The 26,129-nt window shown below is 35.0% G+C and overlaps 1 protein-coding gene across 4 annotated transcripts in view; it reads left to right on the top strand.

Annotated features, from left to right (window-relative positions):
- Usp25 (ubiquitin specific peptidase 25) overlaps positions 1-23,408 on the top strand; it is a 102,900-nt gene extending 79,492 nt beyond the window's left edge. For 2 of the 4 annotated variants that reach the window (XM_050148789.1, XM_050148788.1), the window contains 6 exons: positions 11,292-11,470; positions 12,524-12,602; positions 17,608-17,687; positions 21,261-21,384; positions 22,327-22,522; positions 22,819-23,408. In XM_050148789.1, coding sequence (XP_050004746.1) covers positions 11,292-11,470; positions 12,524-12,602; positions 17,608-17,687; positions 21,261-21,384; positions 22,327-22,522; positions 22,819-22,991 — 831 coding nt within the window. In that variant the 3' untranslated portion in view covers positions 22,992-23,408. Of the gene's footprint in view, positions 1-2,677; positions 2,792-4,778; positions 4,926-11,291; positions 11,471-12,523; positions 12,603-17,607; positions 17,688-21,260; positions 21,385-22,326; positions 22,523-22,818 lie in introns of those variants that run through there. The other 2 variants (XM_050148791.1, XM_050148790.1) reach the window with 2 other exon arrangements.
- The last annotated feature ends 2,721 nt before the right edge of the window (positions 23,409-26,129 follow it).

Genomic DNA, 26,129 nt, shown 5'->3' with positions numbered 1-26,129 from the left:
CTATTTAGCATGTATTAGCAACTACAGTGAGAGAGTTCAGGCTTTAGAAAGACATTTCTGTGACTTTTGTGTGTGGATTTCACTTTTTACTAGACATACAATCTTATAAACTTTTTACTTTCAGGTTTTTTTTTTTCTACGCATTTGAAGTGACTGTCGAGTTATCATGAGGCTTTATTTGATTTTGTTTCCTTTTGATAGCAGGCCTCAGGGTGCTGGTCACTTCACGTCAGCTCTAGGTGTCTCGCCAGTGCACAGCATCGTAAGTTCCAGCTGGAGAGCAGGCTTGACTCCCATAGGACTTAGAGTCACAGACACTATCGACAGTCTCCACATGTTCAGGCCAGTTGCTTTTCAGGAGAATTGCTCTGATTTCTACTTGAACACGTTAGGATATGTAAGAGTGTGGAAAGCTGATGGCAACTTGGTTTTAGTGATTGGCCGGTTGTCCGTCACTGTCAACTGGACCCTTTCTGCTTTTCATTTTTAACTAGTTTTGAAATTTTCAGTATGGCTGCAGCATGAAGTTTTCTGTCTTGCCTCTCTTTTATTTACCTAAACTTACAAGATAAATATTTTCTCACCTTATAAGCTCAGTAAAAAATTACTGAATATTATACCACTGAATAGTAGAAATTTCATATGCTTACCCACTTCCATTGTATATTGTTTCCACTTTTACACTATTATAAATAGGCTATTATAATAAAGTGTCTGCCTAGTTTACACGTTTTCTTAAAATAGACTGTCTGTATTTAATTATTATATTAAAGAGGGTGTCATATAAATGCCCAAAAGTAATACCTGCACTCAAAACAAAACAAAGCATACTCATTAACTCTACATTCGCTTCAGTTTTACTAGGAAAAAGAAAACTGAAACCTGACGACAGCTTATTCTGGATTGTATTTCTAGTCAGAAGTAAAATCTATACCTCTGAGATTTTATCACTCCCTTCTATGAGAATATTGTTTTACAAAAATCATACAGGCAGCGAGTTTTGGGCTATTTTAATTAATTCTATCATGGTAACTGAGAACCTTCTAATTTTGTTGCCTTTGTTTAATTTTTCTTAATATTCACTATGAGATTTGATATAATAGAAAATTAAAAATAAACATCTAGTTTACTTTAGTGTACGCACAGCTACTTTATATGAAAAATCTTCTGAATCAGTTTGAGCTGTTTTATATAGTTAAAACCTCTTTTCTTCCAAAATTTATCCTTACCAACATTATGCTTATGAAACTTAACAGTAACAACAAAGGTTTGTTTTTGTTAACTCAAATTTCCCTCCTCGCATAGTTGTTTTACAGGGACCATGTAGGTACTTTCTTGAAGTTTATATTTCCCATTTTTTAAAGGCTTTATGTATGTGAGTCTCTGTGTGTGGGTTTGTGCACATAAGAGTTCAGTGTCCACAGAATCCAGCAAAGGACGTTGGGTCCCTTTGAGTTGAAGTTAGAGGTGAACGTGAGCTGCCAGTCACAGGTGCTAGAAATCAAGCTTAGTCTCTCTGTAAGAACAGTATGTGCTCTTTTCTGCTGAGCCATCTCTTCTGCTCCATTCTGTCTTTAAAATGATATCACTTTAGATGGTTTACTCATAAGCAATTCGTCACTGAGGTTCCAACATGGATTGTAGCGTTCTGGCTTGCATTTCACTTTTGCAAATGGAGACATGGCACAATCTCTCAAATATTAGAAGTATTAACAACTTCTAATTAGAACAAACACATCTCTACAAAATATGTGTGATAGTACTATTAGTTTAAATTTATTTATTACAATGTTAATTATTCAAAGTAATTTAATAGAATAATGTAATGATTTTGACAATATCTGCCAAAATACTAGCAGGTGTTAAATACTAGATACTTAAATATTAGCTCATGATCACGACAAAAGAACTGGGTATTTCAAGATGATGAAAATTCAGATAAGTAGAGCACCCTAAATGCTTTATAAGAGTAATTTTTTTTAAAGAAACATTTTCTTTAAAAAAAGAAATACTGTCCTTAGCCATTACTTGTGTTTTCATTGTTAAAGTCTATTTGAATAATGGTGAAAAATATTTAATACATTAAAATTCTCTTATATTTCAAACAGAAATAAAAATTAGTTATTGTTATCCATATTTAGTATTGGAACTAATGTTTATCTTTGCTAAACAAAGTTCTGGTGCAGATGGCAATGACTGAAGCAGCCTAAATACTTTTAGCACTTGATATCTGCTGACTGAGCGATAAGATGTACTAGTAATAACCTGTCAGTTACACAGGACTATGTAAAACCTTTGCCCTTGCAAACTGCTGGGCTTAGAGGAGGTCATAATCTCATTCTCTTCGTAATAGCAAGAATGTCTTTTGGGAGTAACGAGGGCTGTTTGCTTTAAATAGTACTGTTAAATACAACTTGGGTCTTTTTTATTTTAAATACTGTACATCTAAAATACTTTGTGAAAAGCTACTTTAAGCATTTGGAGTGCAAAGAGAAAGACTACAGTTTTATATTATAATTTGATTAATAAATTTGCCTTTACTGTTTATCTTGACGTGGCTTCATTTTATACCTCATAAATACAGATATCTGAAAAGAGATTATAAAACTGTGCATGTAAAGAGAGTGTTTCCATTGTTGTCTTTTCTAATCTGCATACCAATGATTTTCTTCTGCAGAATCCTGAAAATGCCACAAGCCAGCCACCTTCTAGCCAGCAAGTTGTAGAGGTGGCGATCCCTCACGTAGGGAAGCTTATGGTTGAGTCAAAGGAGGGAGGGTATGATGACGAGGTACCTTGATTGGAGTGTTCTGCACCGTTTGCACTCACTCTGTGCTGATGTGTACAGATACCTTAGGCATCACTCAGGCATGCCTGCACCCACCTACTTAACGTCTGTCTGTTGCTGCATAATATAAAGCTTTGCCTCCTATGCTGTCAAACCTTGCCAGTTACTAACAGAACTTGGGAATTAAATATAAGGGCAGAAGTAAGCTTAGAGAATAGATGAAAAGAATGATTGTATGTTTCTGAAACTGTGTTATGCAGAAATAACTTCAGTTTACTCACAGGGTGACAGATTGCAGTAATATTCACTTAGTTGTATAATAAACATTTTGCATTTAAAAATAATTGATATTTTCCTAACCTGTTTTACTTGTATAATTTCTTTTATACTTTGCCCATTATTGCTCACCACCATAACAGAAAGCCCTACATAACATATTGCAAGATAGATAATTGATATTTTTGCTGCCCTAGACTCGTCTGTATCCGCAAATACAATGGCTGGTTGACATTACTGAGTGCCTAGAATGTTTTTTGTTCAATGGCATCTCCATCTTCCAATTTGTCTTCTGATTATCTCTCTACTTAGTTGTCCCAACAACCTTCAGGCATTTTTGTTTCTTATAATAAAGTTCTCTTTAATCCAATGGAAATTGAGATGTTTAGTTCATCTGATTATTGTCATTCCTTTTCTGATTCTTTTTCCCTTGAAACTCTTAAAATGGTTTTGTTCTGTATTTTGAGAGAGGACAGATAAGAAGTTTTTGAATAGTGGTAGTAGAGATATGGAGGTGGGTGTGATTTAAGGGAAGAGAGATTTGTTGGATACCACAGCTTTTTAGTGTTTGTATCATGGAAAAGAATTGGATGTGTGCTAAATATTTTTTCTAGATATCATTTTTTCCTCCAAAATGTATTCCTGAGTTTCACTTACAACTATTTAAGAATAAATCATCAAACTCTTAAGTGTTTTGAAGCATTGGTATCACTCTGCCTATATGAGAAATTATATCTACTAAAGGACTAGATTTAAAAGCCAGTAACTGGCACAAGGACTTGCGTAAGCAGGCAGTGAGCCCTGGGGAAATTGCAACCCTTCGTGTATAATCCAGAATCAAACTATGAGGAAGTGTGGGCAAGTTCGAAGTAATGACCTTAGTCTCTAAATTTCAGTAAGAAATTTATAGCATGTTAACTTCAGAGGTATTTTAAATGCAAACAGCCAAGAATGAGTCATTTTGATAACAACAATACTCAAGTATTGGATATAATACTAATAGCACTATGTCACATTGTTCCATGTTTGCTTTAGGAAATTAACCAAACTGACACAATTTAATAAAGGTACTAGTTTATTATGATGCACCTACTTGCTTGTTTTCAGTGTGAGCTAATTGTGGCATTTATGAAAGAATTGTCATCACTCACTAATCACCACCTGGTGGGAAAGCCTGTTGCTACCAGAATTATATGTTTTGATGTACTTTTTTTTGTCATCCTTGCTTAGCAGTGCATGTGCCTTGAGACCTTTTAAGATAAGCTATATATAGAGGGCAGATATGCAGGTTGTACAGTTATACAGAGGTGCTTAGCCCAGGAGCAGGAGATGGATCCAATGGAGTTCTTCAGTGGCTCACCCATCCTTGAGCAAAAGCTTTTGCTTTTCCCTAAACAGTTCCTTTGGAGAAGCATTCATTTTTCTCATTTGTCCAGAAGGGGGTGCCTGTCTACAATTCTCAACTTTCAAAAGGATGCCTTTTTGCAGCTTGTACAAAGGCATCTTGCTAGTCAGCTGAGCCCCTGTACAGATGGATGATCCTTTACTGTACACCAGAAAACATTTGCTCTCTTGTAAATGCATCATTTGACTTGCCACAGTAGAGAACAAAGGCCTTTTAAGTTGCATGTAAATAATTCATTTTACTTTGTTTTAGATTTTTGTTTGTTACTGTTAACAATTCAGAAATTCTTACTTTCAATTTCTATGCCAGATCATGATGACACCCAGTATGCAAGGTATTATCATGGCGATAGGTAAATCCAGGAGTGTGTATGACAGGTGTGGTCCTGAAGCAGGGTTCTTTAAGGTACTATTAACATTTTCATATTTTCAAAAAATATAGTGTTTTACAGCATCTTGTTTCTTTAAACAAATTTCTGTTTTCCTTCTGAAGCACAATAACCTGGTGGTGATCTGGGAGCTGCTTGTGTGTAAGATTCCAAGATTCTTTCTCTTTTTGAATGCAGATAATTCAAGAAAATCAGAACATTTTACCCGAGTTTTATTTGTTGTTAGTAATTTAATCAAGAGATTAAGGATATTGAAGAGCAGTAACAGGGACTGTATAATTGGTTCTGGTAATAACTTATTTCTTTCTTTGAGTTTAGATTATGGGTCAGTCAGCTTTAAAATGTTTCCTTTAAGTTTTCTATTTGATACTAAATCGATTTTCTAATGGGTTCTAAAAATAATTCATTTATTATTTTTAGTTTCTTGTTATCAACTGGTGAATTTTTAATATTTTAGTCACCATCTCACACCTTCCCCCTTCAGTATGTCAGCTTGCCAAAGTTTTCAGGTTTTTTTGTTTGTTTGTTTAGCTTTTTTTTTTTTTGAAAGATAAGAACACCATGTGTGGTGTGTTATGGTGTGTTAATTTTTTACAATTTACCAAAGATTCTCTCTCTGTGTGTATTTCCCCTTCCTCTGTCTTAGGGCTATTTAAAAAGGGTCAGTATTAAGACTGTCAGTTTCATTAGAGTGGTAGCAATGTATTTCTTTAATCTCAGCACATGGGAGGCAGAGAGGCAAGTGGATCTCTGTAAATTTATGGCCATCCTTGTCTACAAAGCAAGTTTTGGGATATCCAGGGCTGTTACAGAAAGAAACCCTGTCTCAAAAAAAAAAAAAAAAAGTCAGCATCTAATCTTTTTTGACATTAACATTCTCAGACTGTCCCTTTATTTTCTGAATTTTGTCATCACTTCCTCTGTTCTTCAGAGCCACCCGCCTGCTAGCTTTCTTCAGCCCTGTGTAAAGAACAAAAGCAGGTCACTTATTTGTCTTCTCAATAAGTACTTTTGAATTTGTTGGAATTAATCAATTTTATGGATATTTGTTAGGCTTTTTGAATATCCAACTTGAAGTGTTAAATTGTAAACCTTTTGTCAAACTGGCCCCAGGACAAATTTATTGGTTTCTTAAGACCTCGTGCAAAAAGGTTAAAAACCTTCTACAATAGGAAGGAAGAGGGCATTCAGATGCCTTCTGCATTTGCACTAGTGTTGCTGCCTGTGCTCTTTACAGTTGCCCTAAGTTGTAGATGGTGTTTCCATCCCATCCTGTCTTAGGGTTCCTATTGCTGGGAAGAGACACCATCAACAACTCTCATAGAGGAAACATTTCACTAGGGTGGCTGGCTTACAGTTTCAGAGGTTCAGTCCATTATCATCATGTCAGGGAGCATGGCAGCCTGCAGGCAGACATTGTGCGGGAGTAATAGCTGAGAGCCCTACATCTTTCAGGCAACAGGAAATCAGCTGACTGTCCTACTGAGAGAAGCCTGAGCAAAAGAGACCTCGAAGCCTGCCTGAACAGAGACACACTTCCTCCAACAAGGCCACATCTCCTAATAGTGCCACTCCCTTTGGGGGCCATTTTCCTTCAACCACCACACCTCCCTTTTGTCCTTCATTTCCCCTTAATTGCCTCCACACATGTATTTAATTTTTTTGTTGTAGTTTTCTGTATTTGTCATTGGCTCCTCTCTCTACTAGTTACTAGAGTCTTCTTTTTTTTTTATCAATTTTACGTATGTCTTTTTATTATTACTTTAGGTGTCAATGTTTTTAGCTTACATTTCTTCCTTGCACCACTTTCATTCAGTGTCATAAGAGGGCATCACTAATGCGCAACGGCTGAGGGAGGGCTTGTGCCAAGCCGAGCTGGCGGCAGGCAGCCAAGCCAGGGGATGGGGGCGTGCAGGGTGGTTCTAAAACCAAACGCTGGGCACCAGATAATGCGAGGCTCGTGGCCTGTATTAGCAGTTAGAATCTCCTGCAGGTGTCTCCTGCCCTGAGTCCTCTCCGCTGCACCCTGATAGCGCTCACCAGTTCTGTGTCCAAACCTCACTTGTAAGGATAGCTGGAGGCTACCGGGATGGAAGCAGGGTATTGGCATATGATGTCTGCTCCCATCTTCCTCTATTCTGTGAATGATACAGAGGATATTTTATTCTTTTCAGTGACTAATTTATGAAGGTGTTAAAAATGGGAATGGCGTTCTTCTCTGTATCTTGAACATTGCCAAGAAAACCTTTAGAGTTGAATTTATAGAAAGTTTGGATTATCTGTATGTAGTGTGAAAGAGTTAGTAGGCAGGCAGATGGGACTAAGGTATTCTGCCTGGTTCCTTCTCAACGTGACCTTTTGTGGTAGGGTTGGTTTCCATTTTAAATAGAAAAATCCTTAAGTGAAATGGTTTAAACATAAGATTCCCAAGAAAGGCAGCTTAAAATTGTTTCAATGAGAAAAACTAAAGTCAAAAAGATAAAATATAAAGGACGGTTGTAAAAGTCTGGTTATTATAAGTTATGTGCAGACTGGGGGCAAAGGTGTGAAATTACAATTATTAATCTAGGAATAGCTTGTATTTTCTTTGAAAGGCATAGAAATTCTCTTTGGAAACTATTATCTGCACCTGTAACGGTAGTATCTCCAGGGTTTTATGACATGGGCTTCTGTAGTATGGAACAGTGTTCTTGGTGGGGGATCATTGCTCCACAGTAATTATTGCAAGTTGATATTATGTAGTTACTCCCTTTTACACCTTCATTCCCATTACCAGTGCTATACCTTTGTTTACTCTGTATTTGTAAAATGTATTTTTTTAACTTATAAGAATGCTTAAAAGTATAGTGGCAGTAAGTTACCCCATGTCACCCCAATCAGACTCAGAAGTAGAACTCCTGAGGTGCTCCTGCATCACCTCTATGCTCCTTCCTGTAGGCCCCACTACCAAATGCACCTATTGCCTCCTGACGTTAGTCTTGGTGTTAGTGTTGTGTACTGCCTTTGCTGCTGGCTCTTTTCAGTGTGTCTGGATTTAAAACATGTTTAGAATTCTATGTCGCTGAGTGTGCTTGTAGTTTGTAGGGTGTCGTATATGTAGACACATTGGTATTCCATAGTATGGCTGTACCATTATCTGTGTTTCCGTTCTACTCTTGATTGATATAACAATTTATAAGGCATGCCCTTTAGCCCAGTGGATATAGTTTTAGTAGTTATGGATTGATTTATTCCTGAATGAATCTTTTTTCTAGTGGGGAAGCAAACATTAATAATTGAAATTTGTATGATGAAGAAAATAAGTGAATAAAGATTACTTACATACAATAAAGATCAGAGGTAGTATCTAGACTGCTTCTTAGAGAAAGTGACATTTGAACAACTAATACTCACATCCAAAAGTGAACTATGAGCGGTTTCTCTCACTTGCTGTTTCACTTGGCACATGAACTTCAGCTGGCAAATGGCCAGCTGTTTGCTCTGTTTCTTTCTGGGTAGATAGGTACTTTCACTTAAACTTACTCATATGTTTATAAGTTTTTCTATAATGTACTCAACACATTTATAACTTAAAGCAGGGTTTTACATTGCTTCTTCCTTATTTTCCCATAGTATAATGGGCAGTTATTCATGCCATATATCATACATTCATCACATGGTTTTTTTTCTTTGTTTTCTATTGGAATTAAAGAAATGCATTTAAACATTTTCTTAGTCAACACCACACCTGAAAATGCAAGTATGTGTCCAGTTGTGACACACGAGGTGCCTATGGGAGCAGGATCTCAGCATTTTTAGAATTCACTCCTATTCTGGTTTAAGAAGTTGATACTTGCAAGGACTCAGTCATCAGGAGCCTGGTTTTAAATCCAAGTTTTCTCACTTAATTCTGCAACTTTGGACTTTATATTAAATTATCAGAGCCAGTGTTTTCATTGAGACATCTTAAAAATTAAGTGACATGACTTATTTAAGAAAACTCATTAGATAATTTCTGTCATAAAAAGTTTAATTGAAATTGTTAGTTATCAAAGGCTATGGCTGAGAGCTTTGTTGCTGGATATTAGGGTCACGTCCAGTTGTGAACATCATTATATCACTAAATACTTACACAAATATAGTTGAGTACAATTGCGAAGTCAAAATACCTGCAAATTTCAAATGCTGTGAAGCACCTGTCATACTCCTTCACATATGGTTTTTAGCTTGTTTACAAATGTCTGATGATAGAGCATTATAAAGTTCAATCCCTGATTAAAACGTATTTGATTTCCCTGAGCATCAGTACATTTGAAGAAATATCTTCCCTGCTGGTATTTGTGATAACTATTTATTTTTTTGATTTATTGAGACAGGGTTTCTCTATATAAAAGCCCTAGTAGCTGTCCCCTAACTCACTTTGTAGAACAGGCTGGCCTTGAATGCACAGAGATTTGTTTTCCTTGCCTCTGTAGTGCTGGAATTAAAGGCATGTGATATGATGCCTAGCGACTTTGTCCAATTTTTCTATATTCTAGGAATTTTTATTTGTTCATGTTAAGTGGGATAAGATAATTTATTCAATAGTTTGCTCGTTGTATTTTGCTGTTTAAAAATTTGTATTTTATACTCTCTTTGGGTATGAATTTTAATGTCACTTTTTTCATAGATCTAAGAAATCTGTAATTACACAAACCATTAATTCTTCTTCTTCCATGTTTTTTACCATAATTCAGGTTATAGGATTTTAATTTTCTTCAAATAGGAAAAGTTCTAAAACTTCCAAAACAATTTTGTAACACATCTTTTATTTTATACTGATTTAAAATGCCATTTTTATCATATAATAGTTCTCCCTGGTAACTGAAACTGATTATGTCTCTGTATTCTATTGCTGTACTTTAAAGCAATGATCATGTTGCCTCATGAATCATTGATGTAGCTGACATTTTATAGGAAAAATATTTGCTAATTTTTGAGTTTTTAAATGAAATATTTGATGAAATTTTCTTAGATTTTTTGCTTTTTAGAATTAATTGCTACACCTTCCTTGGACCCTTAAAGAATCTGAATGGTATTTATGTTCATGTGTTAATTCAGGATGAAATTGGAAGTTATGTTTGATACTTATATTATTTTAAAAAGGAACCAGATATGACTTTTCAATATGTCATCTTTTTGTATCACATTTAATAAGGTTTCATAATTTTGTTTGATATTTATCTTACTTTTTACATTTGTTCTTATATGCATAAATGTTTTATTACAAAATGGTACTTGCAAGTTATGATGAATATATTTATATATATTTATCAAAATCTATGCTTTCATATAAATATTCAATATGGTCTCTTGATTATGTCATTAAACTGATCCCAAATAAATAGCTCGTTACTTCCATTATGGCTATTTATTTCATAGCCAGTTTTATCATGTTGACTATAAACTTTTGTGCATATTGTTTTATTTTTAATGTTTTGTTGCATAGAATTTACTGACTAACCTTTTAAGTGTTGTATGACATAGGTAAAATATTTCAATAAATGTTTATAGCTATTTTTCCTCTGAAATAGAGCAACATAGATTATAGGATTACTTGAGGAAGTTATGCATAAAAAGAAAGTGAACTAATAAACCATTTTTAATTGAATGAATTTTTTGTAATATGTCTTGCATGCAATGCAAAGTATTTTTATGATTAGCAGAGTTAGAATTTAAATATAAACAGGAAATCAATGAATATTTTGAAAATTAATTTTAGTTATGTGGACTTCATGTGATCAATATAGCAGTATTTGATATGTTAGTCTACACATATTTATAGTTATATATCTTTTAGATTGTGCTTGTATGCTGAAAGATATATTAATATTTTCTGTTATTTGTTCTCAATTTTAAAGTATTTTATGGTTAGAGGAACATGTGATACTATAGCATATATAATAATAATTACTTTTATATGAATCATTAATTTTGTAGTAATAAAATTTGAATACTGTTGATGTAAAGAAGCCTTTAATTTGAGGTGACTAGAACTCCAGGGCCTTAGTGTGACTGCTAGCAAAACAGCTGTAGTAGTTACTACTCAAAGAGCCTGGGAGGTTCTGGACGGTCTCATTCTCCTTGGGAATGGAGTCTAGTGAAGCAGGTGCACCACGGTGGAGAACCCCAAAACCTGAATCTTAAAATGTGAACTACATCAGAGTGAGGCACAGTTTGACCCCTTCTGTGTGCAGAAACAAAGAAATTTGTAAAATAGCGGGATAAGGAAGTTCCTGTGTAGCTGATTTTTTAGAATTTTAAAGTGTGGGCTATGGGGACTCATATATACCAGCTTACTTACCCATGAAAAGGTAAAAACAAACATTTAAATACAGCTATAATTGTGGAGAACTTTAAATTATAATTGATCCAAACAAACAAAAAAAACCCTTTGCTCTTGTTTTCTTTTCTAGGCAATTAAATTGGAATATTCAAGATTGGTTAAGTTGGCTCAAGAAGATACCCCACCAGAAACAGATTACCGTTTACATCATGTCCTGGTCTATTTTATCCAGAACCAAGCGCCAAAGAAAATCATTGAGAAAACATTACTCGAACAATTTGGAGATAGGAATTTGAGTTTTGATGAAAGGTAATATAACAGCATAAAGCATCTAATTCACATGCTCATACTTTTATTATTGTTCTGGCTTCGGTCTTGCTTTGCTAATCACAAGTGTAAGTTATATGTATGTACAAAAACACAGTAAGTTTAACACAAAACTCATCTTCCATTAATTTCAGTATTTGCTTTGCCATTGCTTTAAATTCTCTAGCTATGCCATTTTAAAGTTTGAGTTAAAAGTAATTTGTATAATTACAAATTATGAATAAAAAAATAACTTCTATGAGAGAAAAATGTGATTTTTTTCGACATCTTTACTGTGCGGATTTTAGGTCAGGTAATTTTGTCATCATGCTTTCATGATTCATCAGATGTAGCAAAAGCTCTAAGCACACTGTGCGAAGCCAACAGTGCCCTCATCTTAGGAAACCCTCTTCCCATAGCTGCTGGAAGCTGGGAGGTGACAATCATTGGAGAGAAATGCCTAGTCATTGAAAATTCTTTGCTATAAAATAAGATTGAAAATAGTTAATATTGTTCATCCACAACTAATTGTCAAAATATCTCGTGTTAATATTAATCTGTTTTCTAGTTAAACTGAATTTCATTGAAAAGAAATAGGCCCCAGGTACAAAGGTTCAAGTTAATATTTTTTTATTTTACTTTGAGACACTATATAACCCAGGTTGCCTTTTGGAACTCACTTGTAGTCTAGGCTATCCTCACATGTACAGAGATCTTCCTGACTCTGACTCCTTAGTGAGGGAATTAAAGGCATGTGCCACCACATCTGGCTCTTTTTTAATTCTTAAAAAAAAATCTTTTGTGTTTGTATGTGCATTGGCAGGAGGGGGGAGGAGAGAGACATGCCTGCCATTGTGCATGTGTGGAGGTCAGAGGACACTCTGGGCAGTTGTGAGGGGGATGAACCCTGCTTAGGTCAAACTGTTGAGCTACCACACTGACACTCGTGGAGATTTTGTTGTTATATGTGTTTGGTAGTTTGGCTTTATGCAACATACTTTTACAGTTTTTCTGGATTTTGTTTTTGATTTAGAAATGTATTTCTTATATTTGAAGGTGTCACAACATAATGAAAGTTGCCCAAGCCAAACTGGAAATGATCAAACCTGAAGAAGTAAACTTGGAGGAATATGAGGTAGCGTGCTTTGAAAATACCGCCCTCTAGTTGCCCTCACTGATCTCAGCATAACACAGACTGGGTGTTTGTAGCATGAGTTCTAGTTCTTCAAAATGAAAACCCAGAGTCGGATATTAGGGGGTGAAAGCTGAGAGATCAGAGAAGCAGAGCAGTCTTACCTCTGCGAAACCCTCTTATCAAATGGGGGTATCCTTCTCTCCAAGTCTTCAGACTGAATGACCTGAGCTCCTGTCTCCTCCTGCCTTATATTCCCCTCTCCACTCAGCCATATCCCTTCCTGTCTCCACTTCCCTAGTGTTGGAAAATATTGGAATTAAAGGTGTGAGCCACTACCATGTGGTTCTGTTTCTATTTTAGACTGGATCAATCTTGTGTACTCCAGAGTGGCCTTGAACTCACAGAGATTCCTTAGCCTCTTCCCTGAGTGCTGGGTTTAAAGATGTGTGCCACCACTTCCTGGCCTCTATGGCTGACTAGTAGCTGGTTCCACACTCTGATAACTTATTTGTTATAGTGCAAACAAAATATCACCACAGACTTGTATAGATGATAAATAAAAGTTAAAATTTTAAATTTGTAGAATTAATTAATTAACACAAATTCTTCAGTAAATAATTTTAGATGACTTTGATATAGTTGCTTATAGACCAAAATGTTTAAAGAAAATCTTTGGTTTTTATGTTCACATGCCATGTTCTTGTATTATATCAATTTTTCAATTACTTTTATAGAGAATTTTTCTAGTTTAAAACATTTAATATGTCACATTAATGTTAAAGGGCAAAGATTTATGAAAAGCATATTAGGCATTCTTTTACACAAGACAGGTATATCCACACAAGACTGACTTAATCCAGATAGTAGCTTATGGTACCATGGGTCAACTGCACAGAGTGCTCCTCTGACCTCTATATGTACACCTTGGCAGACATGTCTTTCTCGTCTCCCTGCCAGCACACACACAGACACAAATACATTTTTTTTAAAGAATTAAAAAGAGCCAGAAGTGGTGGTGCATGCTCTTAGTCCCAGGCCGTCTTACTACTGGTGTGTACTTGAGCACTTGAGGAGTGGATAGCACTTGGCCAGCAGAACCATCCTACTTTCTTAGATGCCATTCTATCTACACAGGCTGCTGTAGTTTCTACTTTCCCATTACTTCATCATACATGTTAGATGTTAGACAGTCATTTTCTTTGTGTGTTTGTGTTTTTTTTTTTTTTTTTTTTGAGACAGGATTTTACTGTGAGCTTTGGAGCCTGTCCTGGCACTAGCTCTATAGACCAGGCTGGCCTCGAACTCACAGAGATCCACCACCTTCTGCCTCCCGAGTGCTGGGATTAAAGCTGTGCATCATCACAGCCCGGCGAGACACTCATTTTAGTCATTTTATGTCATCTCAATTGGGTATGCTGAGACATTGTTGTCTGAGAGTATGCATACACACACACACGTCAACACGTCATGGCTTATGAGATTTTTGTGAGCACAAAATCCTTGATTAACATTATTTTGAATATATATTTTAATTGACCCAGTTCAAGCTTCTAGTATTTATTTATGCTTTTTAAATTAACACTATTTTAAAATTTATATTAAAATTACTTTTATGTATATCTTTCATTAATCTCTATTCTTATTTACAAACTTATTTCTATTACATTTTTTAATTAGAAGATAGGACAATGGTTTCATTATACTGTTTCACTGTGTGTATAGCCCTTTGTGGACTCCCATTTGGTCTCCACATACCCTTTCTGGTCCATCCGTCTCCTGGCCTTACATGTTTGGGTTTTTCCTGTTTTGCCCTGACTGGGATCCCACTATGTCTACCATGCTCACATCAAGCCCTCGTATTCCTCTCCCTGACTCTGAATTTTTTATTTAAAAGATTTATTTATGTATATGGGTATTTGTCTGCATATTTGTGTGCACCCAGAAGAGGACATCAGTTTGCAAGGGATTACAGTTACAGTTTCGAGCTGCCATGTGGGTGCTGGGAATTGAAGGCAGGACCTCTGGAAGAGCAGCTAGTGCTCTTAACCACTGAGCCATCTCTCCAACACCATTTCACTTCCCTTCCTAAATAGCCCTAATATGTTCACTCTGTTGTATGTACATGTACATGACTATGTTTCCACATGTATTTAATATATATATACATATATATATATATCATTGCATATTTAAATGTAAATTTTGATTATGAGAAAAAGATGCTTTTTTGTCTTTTCTGGGTTCTGCTTAATTTGTTTAAAATGATGATTCTCAGTTCCATCTAGTTCCTCACTGATTCATCAGTTATGACTGAATAAAAGCAGATGCATATATGCTACCCATTCTTAGCCATCGGTTAATAGGCACCTAGGCTTAATAGATATTTTCAGTCTTATGAGTAGCACAGCAGAAAACGTGGAGGGCAGGTGTCTCTGTGGTGTGCTAACTCATATCCCTTGGGTATGCTACTCAGAGTGGCAAGGCTGGGTATCACAGTAGCTTTATACATTTTCTGGGGAAGCTCAATACTGATGTCCTTAACAGCTGCCTATTTTATTTTATAGTCCAGCAACAGTGTGAGTGTTCCTTTATTCTTGCGTCCTTCCCATTACTCCCTGCTATATGAACCTAATTACCTTATATTTAATAGGTGATCACTCATTGTAGCAACAGAGAAAGTACACATCTTTTAAGAACATCCTTTCATCTACTAACAGTGTCAAAAATAAAACGCTTAAAAATATTGCAAATGTTTAAGGTTGTGAATGATGAAAAATTTACTTTTGTGGCCATAAAAATATATTAATATAATAAAGTAAACAAGACTGAAAAAGAAGAAACATTGTTATCTTTATTTACACATTTTTATGTAGATATTGAAATAACAGTACAGATTGAAAAACTATAGCCTTGAAACAGAAATCTTGCTACCTACTGAATTTTATCTCATGTTCTAGTAACAATTAAAAATAAGATGTATTTTTAAAATAGCATTGTTTCTAGTAGTACAAAACTGTGAAGCACCTAAAATTAAATTTAGAAAGATAAGTACATAAAATCTGGGAAGAAAATTATAAAACTTATTTGGAAACAATAGAAACTGAAAAATGCACATGAGGTAGTTCAAATATTAGATATTGTAAATGTATTGATTTTTCATTAACATAGTATAGACCAAATATAATTAATATGAAAAATTTTGAGTAGTTTATTTTTATGGAGCCTAATAATATGATTATTTTATGGAGCCTAATAATATGATAGAAAGCAATGTAACCAGACACCCTAAAAATGACTAAAACGTTTACTTTGCTAGAAATCAGGACACAGCCTTCATAAAACCTTTGGGATAATATCCCATGTGAGCATGTATCTCAGAAATAGCAAGCAAGTCTTTGATTGGTTGGAATGCTTTTATTAGTAACTCTGAGGAATGAAATTGATATCCTCTCCATCTCTAAAGTCCACCTCAACTGAGAAAGTTGTATTAAGCTGTCTAAAAGTCAAAGTGAACAGAAAGTCAAAGAAAGTTATTTACCTGCAAGCGAAATGTATTGAGCAGAGAGTTGTGACCAGAACATAACAGTCAGGAGCCAGTGATATTTTAGAGTATGTTTCCCATGCCCATGACTTTGTTATATGTTAACTGTTGATTTGTGCCTTTTTAATTGGTTCATCTCTTCTCCCATGCACATGAGGCTTGCTTTTTAAGTGTTTTGATTCTGCAGTCCTTTTCTCAGGCTACTCTGAAAGATCGGATCACTATATTTTTGTTCTAAAACATCATGTTCTTTTCTACTGAAGTCTTAATTGTATAGGTATTTAAATGGCACGTTGTTTAGCTTCTACACAACTCTTTTGCTTTTGTTTGGTCTCAGTACAGAATAAATCAGCAAACATTGACCCACATGCCTCTAGATCAGCGTTCATGCTGGCAAGTGGTCACACTACAGTCCTGGCCGTTACTGACACACCGTCTGCCTCATCAGCAAAGGCTCCTTCCTTTTCAGGAGACTTTGCTGGTGGAGATCTAAGGCAGCTCCAAAGTGGGTAACATATCTGTGGAACTGTATCGGTTTGTGAACACCAGCTAATAGTATCAAATCAAAATTCTGTTTCTGGTAAAGGACAATGTAGAGAACATTTCTGCTCTCTTTTGCTCATCATGATGTACCCAGAAAAGATTTACAGTTCTTGTCAGAACTTCCTTTTAGATGAACCCTATTCTGAATGCTTTGTTTTTTTGAACTATTATTTATTAAACATTTTAAAAACTGTTTTTTTTTATTATTTTTTTTTTTTTTTTTTTGGCGCTGAGTATCCATGCCCTACTATTGTGTTTGAGGAAGAGACCTGGTCAGTTGCTCTCATCAACTTAGACCATGAAACCCAGTATGTACAAGTTCAACAAAAACCGCCATATACTGTCTGCCCACACGTGCTTGAGCATTGCCAGGGCCTAGATTTCAAATTCAATATTGTGTTTTGGGAGTGGGGCTTTATTTTCATCATATATCAGGTAAATAGAGTACTCAACAACACATTTAAAATTGCCCTATATTTAATAATATTAAATAAGTGAACTATGATGTTTATTTTCCTAAAATTCTGTATCAAGCAACAGGTTTGTGCTCTGGACAGAATTGTCTGAATAAACCATTCCACTTTGTACTATTATAATAATTTATTAGAAAAAAATTGGACTGAAGAATGTTTTATGGGAAAATGAAAATTTGATTATCCTATAATTTTATTATTTTTTATTTTCTATCCTATATTCTTAATCTTCTGGTAATATATATTTTCGTTGCTTAATTTCTCATCCATGACTAAATGCCTAAAATTTTTATATTTATTATTTTACTAAACAATAGTGTGTACTACCTAAGTTATTATAATATTAATTTTTTATTTCCCCTCATTTGCATAGCTATCAGAACAGTGCATTGTTTTATGAACATTCTTACCTTAGTTTTACTTTTCATCTTTAATATGTTATATACAGGAGTGGCATAAAGATTATAAGAAATTCAGAGAAACAACTATGTATCTCATTATTGGGCTAGAAAATTTCCAGAGAGAAAGGTAAGACAGATGGACAAATATGGAAAAGGTTTGTTCTTGTTATTAATTCTTTTCTGTGATTATCATCCAATGCAAATTTTAAGCATACATTTTAATGAATGTCTTAGTTTGGAACAATTTTAGATTACAGATTATTACAAATTTAATACAATGAGATCACGTATCCTCCATATAAAATATATTTTCTTTTTTTATACTATACTTTTTAATAAAACTTATCCAAAAAAGTTGGCATTAATTTTTTTTGTTTTTCTCAGTTTCTTTTTTAAATAATTTAATTAAAATTTGATTTTCAGTTTCACACATGAATACATTATATATTTACCACTCCTATCCTCTCCCATTTCTTCCCTGTCCTTTCCAGCTACTTCCTACCAATTTCTCTCAAGCATTCATGTCTATTCATTTGTTTTGTGGCTCATTGAATTGAGCATGGTTGAAGTTAACCATAATTTCTTGTGACCATGGGTTTGGATTTGTCCATTGACGCCTAGTGGACTATAATTGAAAATTTTTATGAAACCCATCCTTAAAATTTGGGGAGGAAAAGAGCTGATAGTCCAGCATGTATTACTGGTTAAATTTCCTAAAAACTATTGTTTCATTAGTGATTGTTATACTCCTTTTTCTTCTTGTTGATGTAAATCACAGGTAATACTTGTATTTTTATCTGACCCCCCAGGTACCATAAAAAGAGCATCTGTGATAGAAAGGTATCCAGTGATAGCATGCTATTTATAATGTACAAGGCCCAAGGTTTAATTCCTTTGCATACTCACAAAGAAACAAGTTTGTCTGTAGAAACTTCTAAATAATACATTTTAAATTGAAGATAATTTGTAATGATTTCAATTTATATAGCTATGAAATTGTTATTTTAACTATTTTCATTTATAATTGAAAAGTTTTTTTTAATATGTGTAACATGAAGGGTGGGGCTTGTCTGGGTTTCTGTCCAGCCCAGTTCCCACAGCTGGCAAGTCCCAAAGAAAATCACACAGAGGTCTCCATAAGATTATAAACTGATTGGCCCATTCGCTCAGGCTTCTTATTAGCTCTTGTAGCTTATATTAACCCATATTTTTATATATGTTAGCCACATGGCTCAGTACCTTTTTCAGTGGGGTAGGTCACATCTTGCTTCTTTTGTGGTCTGGGCAGGATTGAGAGGAATGGGCTTCCTCCTTCCCAGAATTCTGTTCTCATATACTTCCTGCCTGGCCAATCAGCATTTATTTAAAACATGATTGGTAGAATATAGACAATTCTCCCTCACCAAATATGATATATTGTTATTATGAATTCCCCTCCTGCACACTCTCCACACTTTCTCTCCCACCCAAATCCATGCCCTTATTTTAACTATTAATAAAAAATACTTCTTGTACTTGTCATTTCTCTTCTTTGATAGTTTGTACTCATTTCTCCCTATATTTATTTCTACCTTAGTAACAACTTATTAACTAATTATTTTTAATAAGCTGTTTTCTTTCCTTTTTAATTATTTTTTTTTATTTTTATTGAGCTCTTCATTTTTTCTCTGCTCCCCTCCCTGCCTCTCCCCTCCCCTTCAACCCTCCCACAAGGTCCCCATACTCCCAATTTACTCAGGAGATCTTGTCTTTTTTTTACTTATCATGTAGTTTAGATCTATGTATGCTTTATTTTCAATGCATTGTCTTATGTCAGACAAGCAAAATGATAACTGACCTGTTTCTCTTGTTTGTGTTAATAAACTGTAGGAAGTTTATGGTGTGCTTTTAATGGCAAGTTGCCATTTATTTTGAGAATGTAGCTGTTCAACCTGGTGTTACGAAGTGTGATTGACAAGTTGTCTATAACTATATATATGTAGTGTGTGTGTGTGTGTGTGTGTGTGTGTTCAGTTTCTTAGGAGTCCTGGCCACATTCTTCAAGCCACTTATGACTAGTACTTACTCTTTATAGTACAATGCTTGCCAAGTGCCTACAACTTATCTAGCCATAGATTCTTAGCCAGACAGATACGTCATTCCTATCAAAAAGTGATTAGTTATTCCCATAATGTGCCACTATTGCACTGATAGGCCTGGCTTGCCAGGTCAGTTGTGGTTATGCTGTCTTCAGCAATAGGGTCTTGCCAGCAAGTTTGGGAATATAACCCAAAGCAGTCCAGCCTGGAATGTTTGAGGTTCTGTGGAAACCTCACTGGTCAACAATTCCAAAAGAAATAACTCATACCAGGAACTCAGTTCATTTATCCTCTTCCGGTGTCTAGTAGAGGCATGGTTGCCCTGCTCTAGGATAACACTTTGAAGAATCATGTGTGCGTATGCATGCATGTTTATTTGTATGTATGTATGTATGTATGCATGTATAAATGCTTGTATATATGGAAACTAAGTAGTATACCTTTTTATGTCTTTTTCTAAAGGTGTTGGTGTTATCCCACCCCATTCTTGCTCCTCTGTTCTACCCTTACTCTTTAGTTCCTAATTTGTCCCAGTAAATTCCCTAGCAAGTAAATCCCCAAATTGTATGTTTCCTATTTTCTGCACACCCACCATCTCCTGTGAGCATTTTCTCTTTTATACTTTATATGTATACATAAAGAAAACATTACTTACATAGACATTGCTCTAGAAAAATGATACTTGTAAGTATAAAGAAAAACTAATCTTTCCACAGGAAAATATTGTGTTAAACACATTGATTATTGTGCTTTCACATCAGTCTTAAATTTTGGTTATGAGTGGACAACATCAAAACCCCAGCATACTAAAAACAACAGAAGGAACTTTTGAATTTCAGCTGAAGCCTGTCTCCCATTTTTTTTTTTTTTTTTTTTTTTTTTTTTTTTTTTTTTTTTTTTTTTTTTTTTTTTTTTTTTTTTTTTTTTTTTTAGTTCTTGTTTTGTTCTACTTTTCAGAGATCCGTCTTGCCTTTGGCTTTTGCTTTTGTTAAGAAAGTGTGTTGGTGAACTTGATGCATTGTAACTTTTTAATGTCGTGGAGAATAGACATTTAAATATGTACTTTGTGGGATTCCATTTTTCCTGATGGCCTATTGAGAACAAGGGACAGAAGCAATGAGAGAGAGCTTTGTAGTCCTGTGAGCATGACAGAGACAACTCTCCAGGAGACAGCTTCAGAGAATCTGCTCAACTTTATTCCAGAGTATAGGGAATATATAGGATTGGGGGGACACTTATTAGGGAATCACCTAGTTTGCATTAGACAGCACACTCCTAATAAAGATCTTAGTACAAGTCTTAGTTATCATCCGTGAAATCATGGTTCTATTGTAATGTTCCTAGTATAGTACTTAATTACCAAATGGGTAGCAGGGGGAAAGCTGCTTCAGAGAACTGTGTCCAGGGTCCCATCAAAGATAAGTCAGGCATCAGAGCCTAGAGACAGTCTCCAAGTAAGGTCAGATAGAGAACTGGGTGCCTTCATGGATGTGGGTGGGGGAATAGAGAGGGTGGAGAGCTCAGAGTGCTTGCCTCTGACTGCAACCTCTGGCCTCCCAGTATTTTATGATTGTAGATAGTTTTATAATTATGAAATACTAATATCATGTGTTTATTTTAAGTTATATAGACTCCTTGCTGTTCCTTATCTGTGCTTATCAGAATAACAAAGAGCTCTTGTCAAAGGGCCCCTACAGAGGGCATGATGGAGAGTTGATCTCGCATTACAGAAGGGAGTGTTTACTGGTGAGTGAACGTAATGTGTTTACATTGGACCTCTGCTGGACACAGTCTCCAGTTTTCACATAAGTAATTGACTATAAATACTGTCAGGATAAGAATTATAGTATATCTGTATGAAGTGGTTTTTTTAATGAGAGATGATTGCTTTCATTGTATTTCCAGATTCTATATTTAGATTACCAGTTCCCTTTATTGCTGGATAATGAAGAATGATATTCTGTACAACAAACACTTCGTTTACTGAGGCATAAATCATGTTGAACTTAGTTTGCATGGTATCAAAATTTCATTGAACATGCTGACTATTATTTGTTGCTAGAGACTGGTAGTTTTTCCTCAAACATCTCAAATTCTCTAAAATAGCATTTTCAATGCAGGTTTTTATAAGTCACTTTCAAAACATTTTACTCTACTTAAATTGAATTTTAGAGATGTAGAACACTTTATTGATATATACTGTATTAACTGTCCTTCCTCTTTGAAATCACAAATTCCCCTAAACTTGGACTACATTGATCTCACTATTGACTTTGGCATCTCTTCCTTCCATTTTACCAATGCCTAGTAAATAATTATGTATTAATTGTTTTTATTATTAAAAATAATGAATAAAGCCTCTCTAGGTTTGTAATATGAATTGAGTGTAAGAAAAGAATTTTTAAGTGGACTTTTGATTAAATTTTTTCTCTTAGAACTATTTGGTTTAGATTAATTTTAATGTGAAGTATTGTCTTTGCAGTTTTTAGTGAAATTATGGGAAGATGTGAATTTCTTCTTTTCTGTTACCTTTGTTATGTGCAGAGGTTTTCCTGAAAACTTTCTTTTTGTGTATGACATTATATCTGACGACTGCTATTTCGGACTGCTGTCAGAACATATTTAGCACATTGTCTTTAGCGCAGTGTCTCAACAGTAAAATATGTTCTCTTATCTCATTCTATTAAGAAATTAAATGAGCAAGCAGCAGAGATGTTCGAGTCTGGAGAAGACCGAGAAGTGAACAATGGCTTGATTATTATGAATGAGTTTATCGTTCCTTTCTTGCCCTTGTTGCTGGTGGATGAAATGGAAGAGAAAGACATCGTTGCTGTGGAAGATATGAGGAATCGATGGTGTTCGTACTTAGGGCAAGAGATGGAGTGTGAGTTTGAACAGTGGGGAGGCCCCTGAGGTGGGATGCAGCAGCAGAAGATGCTCTTTTATTTTGGCATTGTTTCATGTTCTGTAGCACGTCCATGCTCACACTGTTGCCATTTTCCTCCTTTACAAGCTAATATGTGCACGTTTCTGTGCCATGAACTTTAAAAAAAAATATATCCCCAAAATGGCAGAAATTTCATGCATTTTTAAATGAATCCTCTCCTATAACAAACCTATTGTAGGAAGTCTTTTAATTTTTCTTCATGTTTAGATAGATTTAATTATTTGTATTTGCAGCAAACCTTCAAGAAAAGCTGACGGATTTTCTGCCAAAACTGCTTGATTGTTCTACCGAGATTAAAGGTTTCCATGAGCCTCCAAAGTTACCTTCCTATTCCGCGCATGAACTCTGTGAGAGATTCGCCCGAATCATGCTGTCCCTCAGTCGTACTCCTGCTGATGGAAGATAAACTGCCCAGAGTTCTCACACACTATAGAAACTCTTTTCTTACCCCATCTTCCTGTCACAGGATTTGCTTGCTGCTGCTGCTAGAGTTTTTAACTTTTTATTTTAATAACTGCAAAAGACAAAACGACTATGCCAACCTTAACCAGACTGCAAACAATAAAGCCGAGAATCGCATGGCATTCAGACTTTGTTTTATCTGGAACCGATATATAATTATAAATCAATTGATTTCTTGTGGTAAAACTATGTTTTTGCCACCTTTTATTGCAGTATTGCCTCTCCATTTTCCTTATCAACAGCTTTCCATTTAGTCTGGAATTTCCAAGACTAAGCCATTAAAGTGTTCAGCACTGTGTATGATATATAATATTTGGTAGCTTGTAAATGAAATCAAAGAATAAAGTTTTATTTATGGCTACCTATGTGTTTGTAAGCAGGTATATGTATATTGGTGTGTATTTTAGATATATAAATGAATTTAGTTATAGGGTTGACCTTGGGTGATACATAATAGCCCTTTTATTTACTATAATGGTACCATATAGGAATTGTACTTAGTACTTAGCACTTCAGTGTGTCTATATGAACTGACTTTTTAGACCTAAATATGTTGTATTCAATCACTGAAGTTAGTGACTGGGTTTTAAGTCTAGCTGCACTGAAACTTTTAACCTTTTCTTAGATTAAACGTTTGCTCCTTTATGTTTGTGTAAATAATATAACAAGATGACTATTACAAGAGAAACCTGAAAAAAGTACTTGAATAAGGGCTATTGTGAAATTTAAAAAGAAAATGTGCACATATACACACATACATGCACATACATGTATTCTTCATAATGGAGGGCAATGTTTTTCATTATATAATTATTCTATTTTTGTAAATTATATACTACTTTAAATGAAAATGTCCTCTACTAATCAATGCTGTGAATGAAATTGATACTGTTCAATGAGGAATTCTAAGAATCCTACCTTTTTATTTGCCTCTGTTTTTTTTTTCACAAAAGGTAAATGCTGTAGAATATTTTATAGATGGAACTACTGTTTCAAGATTAATGAAGTGATATTGTGAATGGAAGTCTAGATTAATGCTTTAAAGGTAATGCTGTTACCACCCATATATTTTTGAATTTATAAAAATTCTTTATAATTGATACTTTGTTAGCATAGTAAAATGTATCATTATGCTGTGTGTGTTTTAGCCACCAAACCAATACTTCCTACAAGTGCCTCTCACAAGAGATCCAATAGAGCAGTGGTTCTCAACCTTCCTAATGCTGCACCCCTTTAATATAGTTTCTCGTGTTGTGGTGACCCCCAATCATAAGGTTATTTCATTGCGACTTCATAACTGTAATTTTGCTACTGTTATGATTCATAATGTAAATATCTGATATGTGACCCTAGAGGGGCTGAGACCTACAGGTTGATAAACGCTGCACCAGAGGAAGCTAAACAACCCTGGTGATTTTTTGAAGGGGATGCTGGGTAGTGAGACAGCCATGAGGAGTCATTGGGACCCGACCTGTGTAAAATTAGCTGTTGCATATGTGGGCATCAAAGTGTGTTTGGGTTTAGCATTCTTTACTGGGCAGACTTCTACACCGGTCTTTGTCTTTTTAAAAGTCTAGAAACTCTATGTTTTGCTAGTTATTTCACATTTTATGATATCTTAACAAAATAGTGAACTTCTTTATAGTGATGTACATAGTCGCCTGCTAAGCACAGAGTAGTCAAATACCATGTGGAAATTATTCTCTCAGAAGCACATCCAGGGGATTGTGTGGTTCTTATGCCTATGGTAAGTAGTGTTATATTTAGGAAAGAGTTCATGGGCCAGTGAGACAGATTAGTGGGTAAAGGAATTTGCTGCCAAGCCTGACAATCTCAGTTCCATCCCTAGGACTCACGTGGTGGAAGGAGAGCTCTGACTCCCACAAGTTGTACTCGGAAAACACACAGACATGCTTGCACTAAAAAATATATTAAATAAAATATCATTTTAAAAAAACAATGTTTTTTTTTCATTTCTAGGATTGAATCTGAAATAACTTAGTAATATAAATGAACTTTATCCATACATGGACAATCAACTTGCTTTCCTAAGGGTATTTAATCTATTCTCATGGTTTAGGCCACTGGAATTTCTTTATGTTGTTTGCTGAATTAAGTATAACTTGGAGCTTGTGATGTAAGAGCTAGAGCCTTGTAGAACTGTGTCCACAGGTCAACATTCAATCCTTGTCATTGTAGTTACTGTAATATTCTCCTCATACATTTTGAAATACTCGGGATAGAAGTCAGTTAAGAAAGAAGCAAGACTTCTTATATACACATGGTTTATGAAGACCAGTAGCTATGAGTGATTCTAATATTCTGGGAGTATCTCATTCTTTAAATTCCAAGTTAGAATACACTGTATTTAAGGGTACTAATTTTCAAGATGTTGGCTCCAAAGCGCTGTTTAGCCTGTTTGGGATTATGTTAAGACTGAAAATTTCTGACCTCCAGCTCCTAACTATGATTCAAAACTTTCCAGTCATACCTTCAGAGAGTGTTGAAGTTGGAGAGCCCATCCCATGCCATAAGGTTCTTGGCAACATTTTGTATATCTTAATACTCAGTATATTTCCACCCTTTCTTGATTCTTGATTGCAATCCTCCTATATTACTTTCCAGCAGTTTCAAAGAAGTGGTGGATTTTTTTGCTGTTTTATTTTACATATTACAATATGATTTTTTCCCTATATTTGGTTCTCCAGCATTTGTTTTTTATTCAAATTTGTTGACTTGCTTCCAGGTTATACTCTATATTCTCCAAACTAAAAAGAGAAGAGGTTGCTTCAGGGATGATTCATTATTCTTGAGTTTTATTTTTTGTTTTCCTTTAGAGTCTTAGGTAAACTAAATGTCCTTGGCTGTGGCCCTGATTCAGCTTCTTCCACAGTATGTATATAGGTTTTCTGGTGCTGTAAAATACAGCACTGCAGACGTATATTATGTAATATATAAGGAGCTGGCAAGTTGCTTTTTGTGGGATACTGTCTCTTTATTAGCAATGTTCACATTCTCTGCCCCAGTATGGCCTTTTCCTTGTACACACATGCCTCCAGGTTCTCTGGAATAAGGACAACAC

Source organism: Alexandromys fortis, unplaced genomic scaffold, assembly GCF_014885135.2.
Source record: "Alexandromys fortis isolate MF-2015 unplaced genomic scaffold, M_Fortis_MF-2015_v1.1 scaffold_4, whole genome shotgun sequence".
NCBI classification, from domain to species: domain Eukaryota; kingdom Metazoa; phylum Chordata; class Mammalia; order Rodentia; family Cricetidae; genus Alexandromys; species Alexandromys fortis.
The sequence above is the reverse complement of the archived record's forward strand: the minus strand, read 5'-3'. Positions and strand labels throughout refer to the sequence as shown.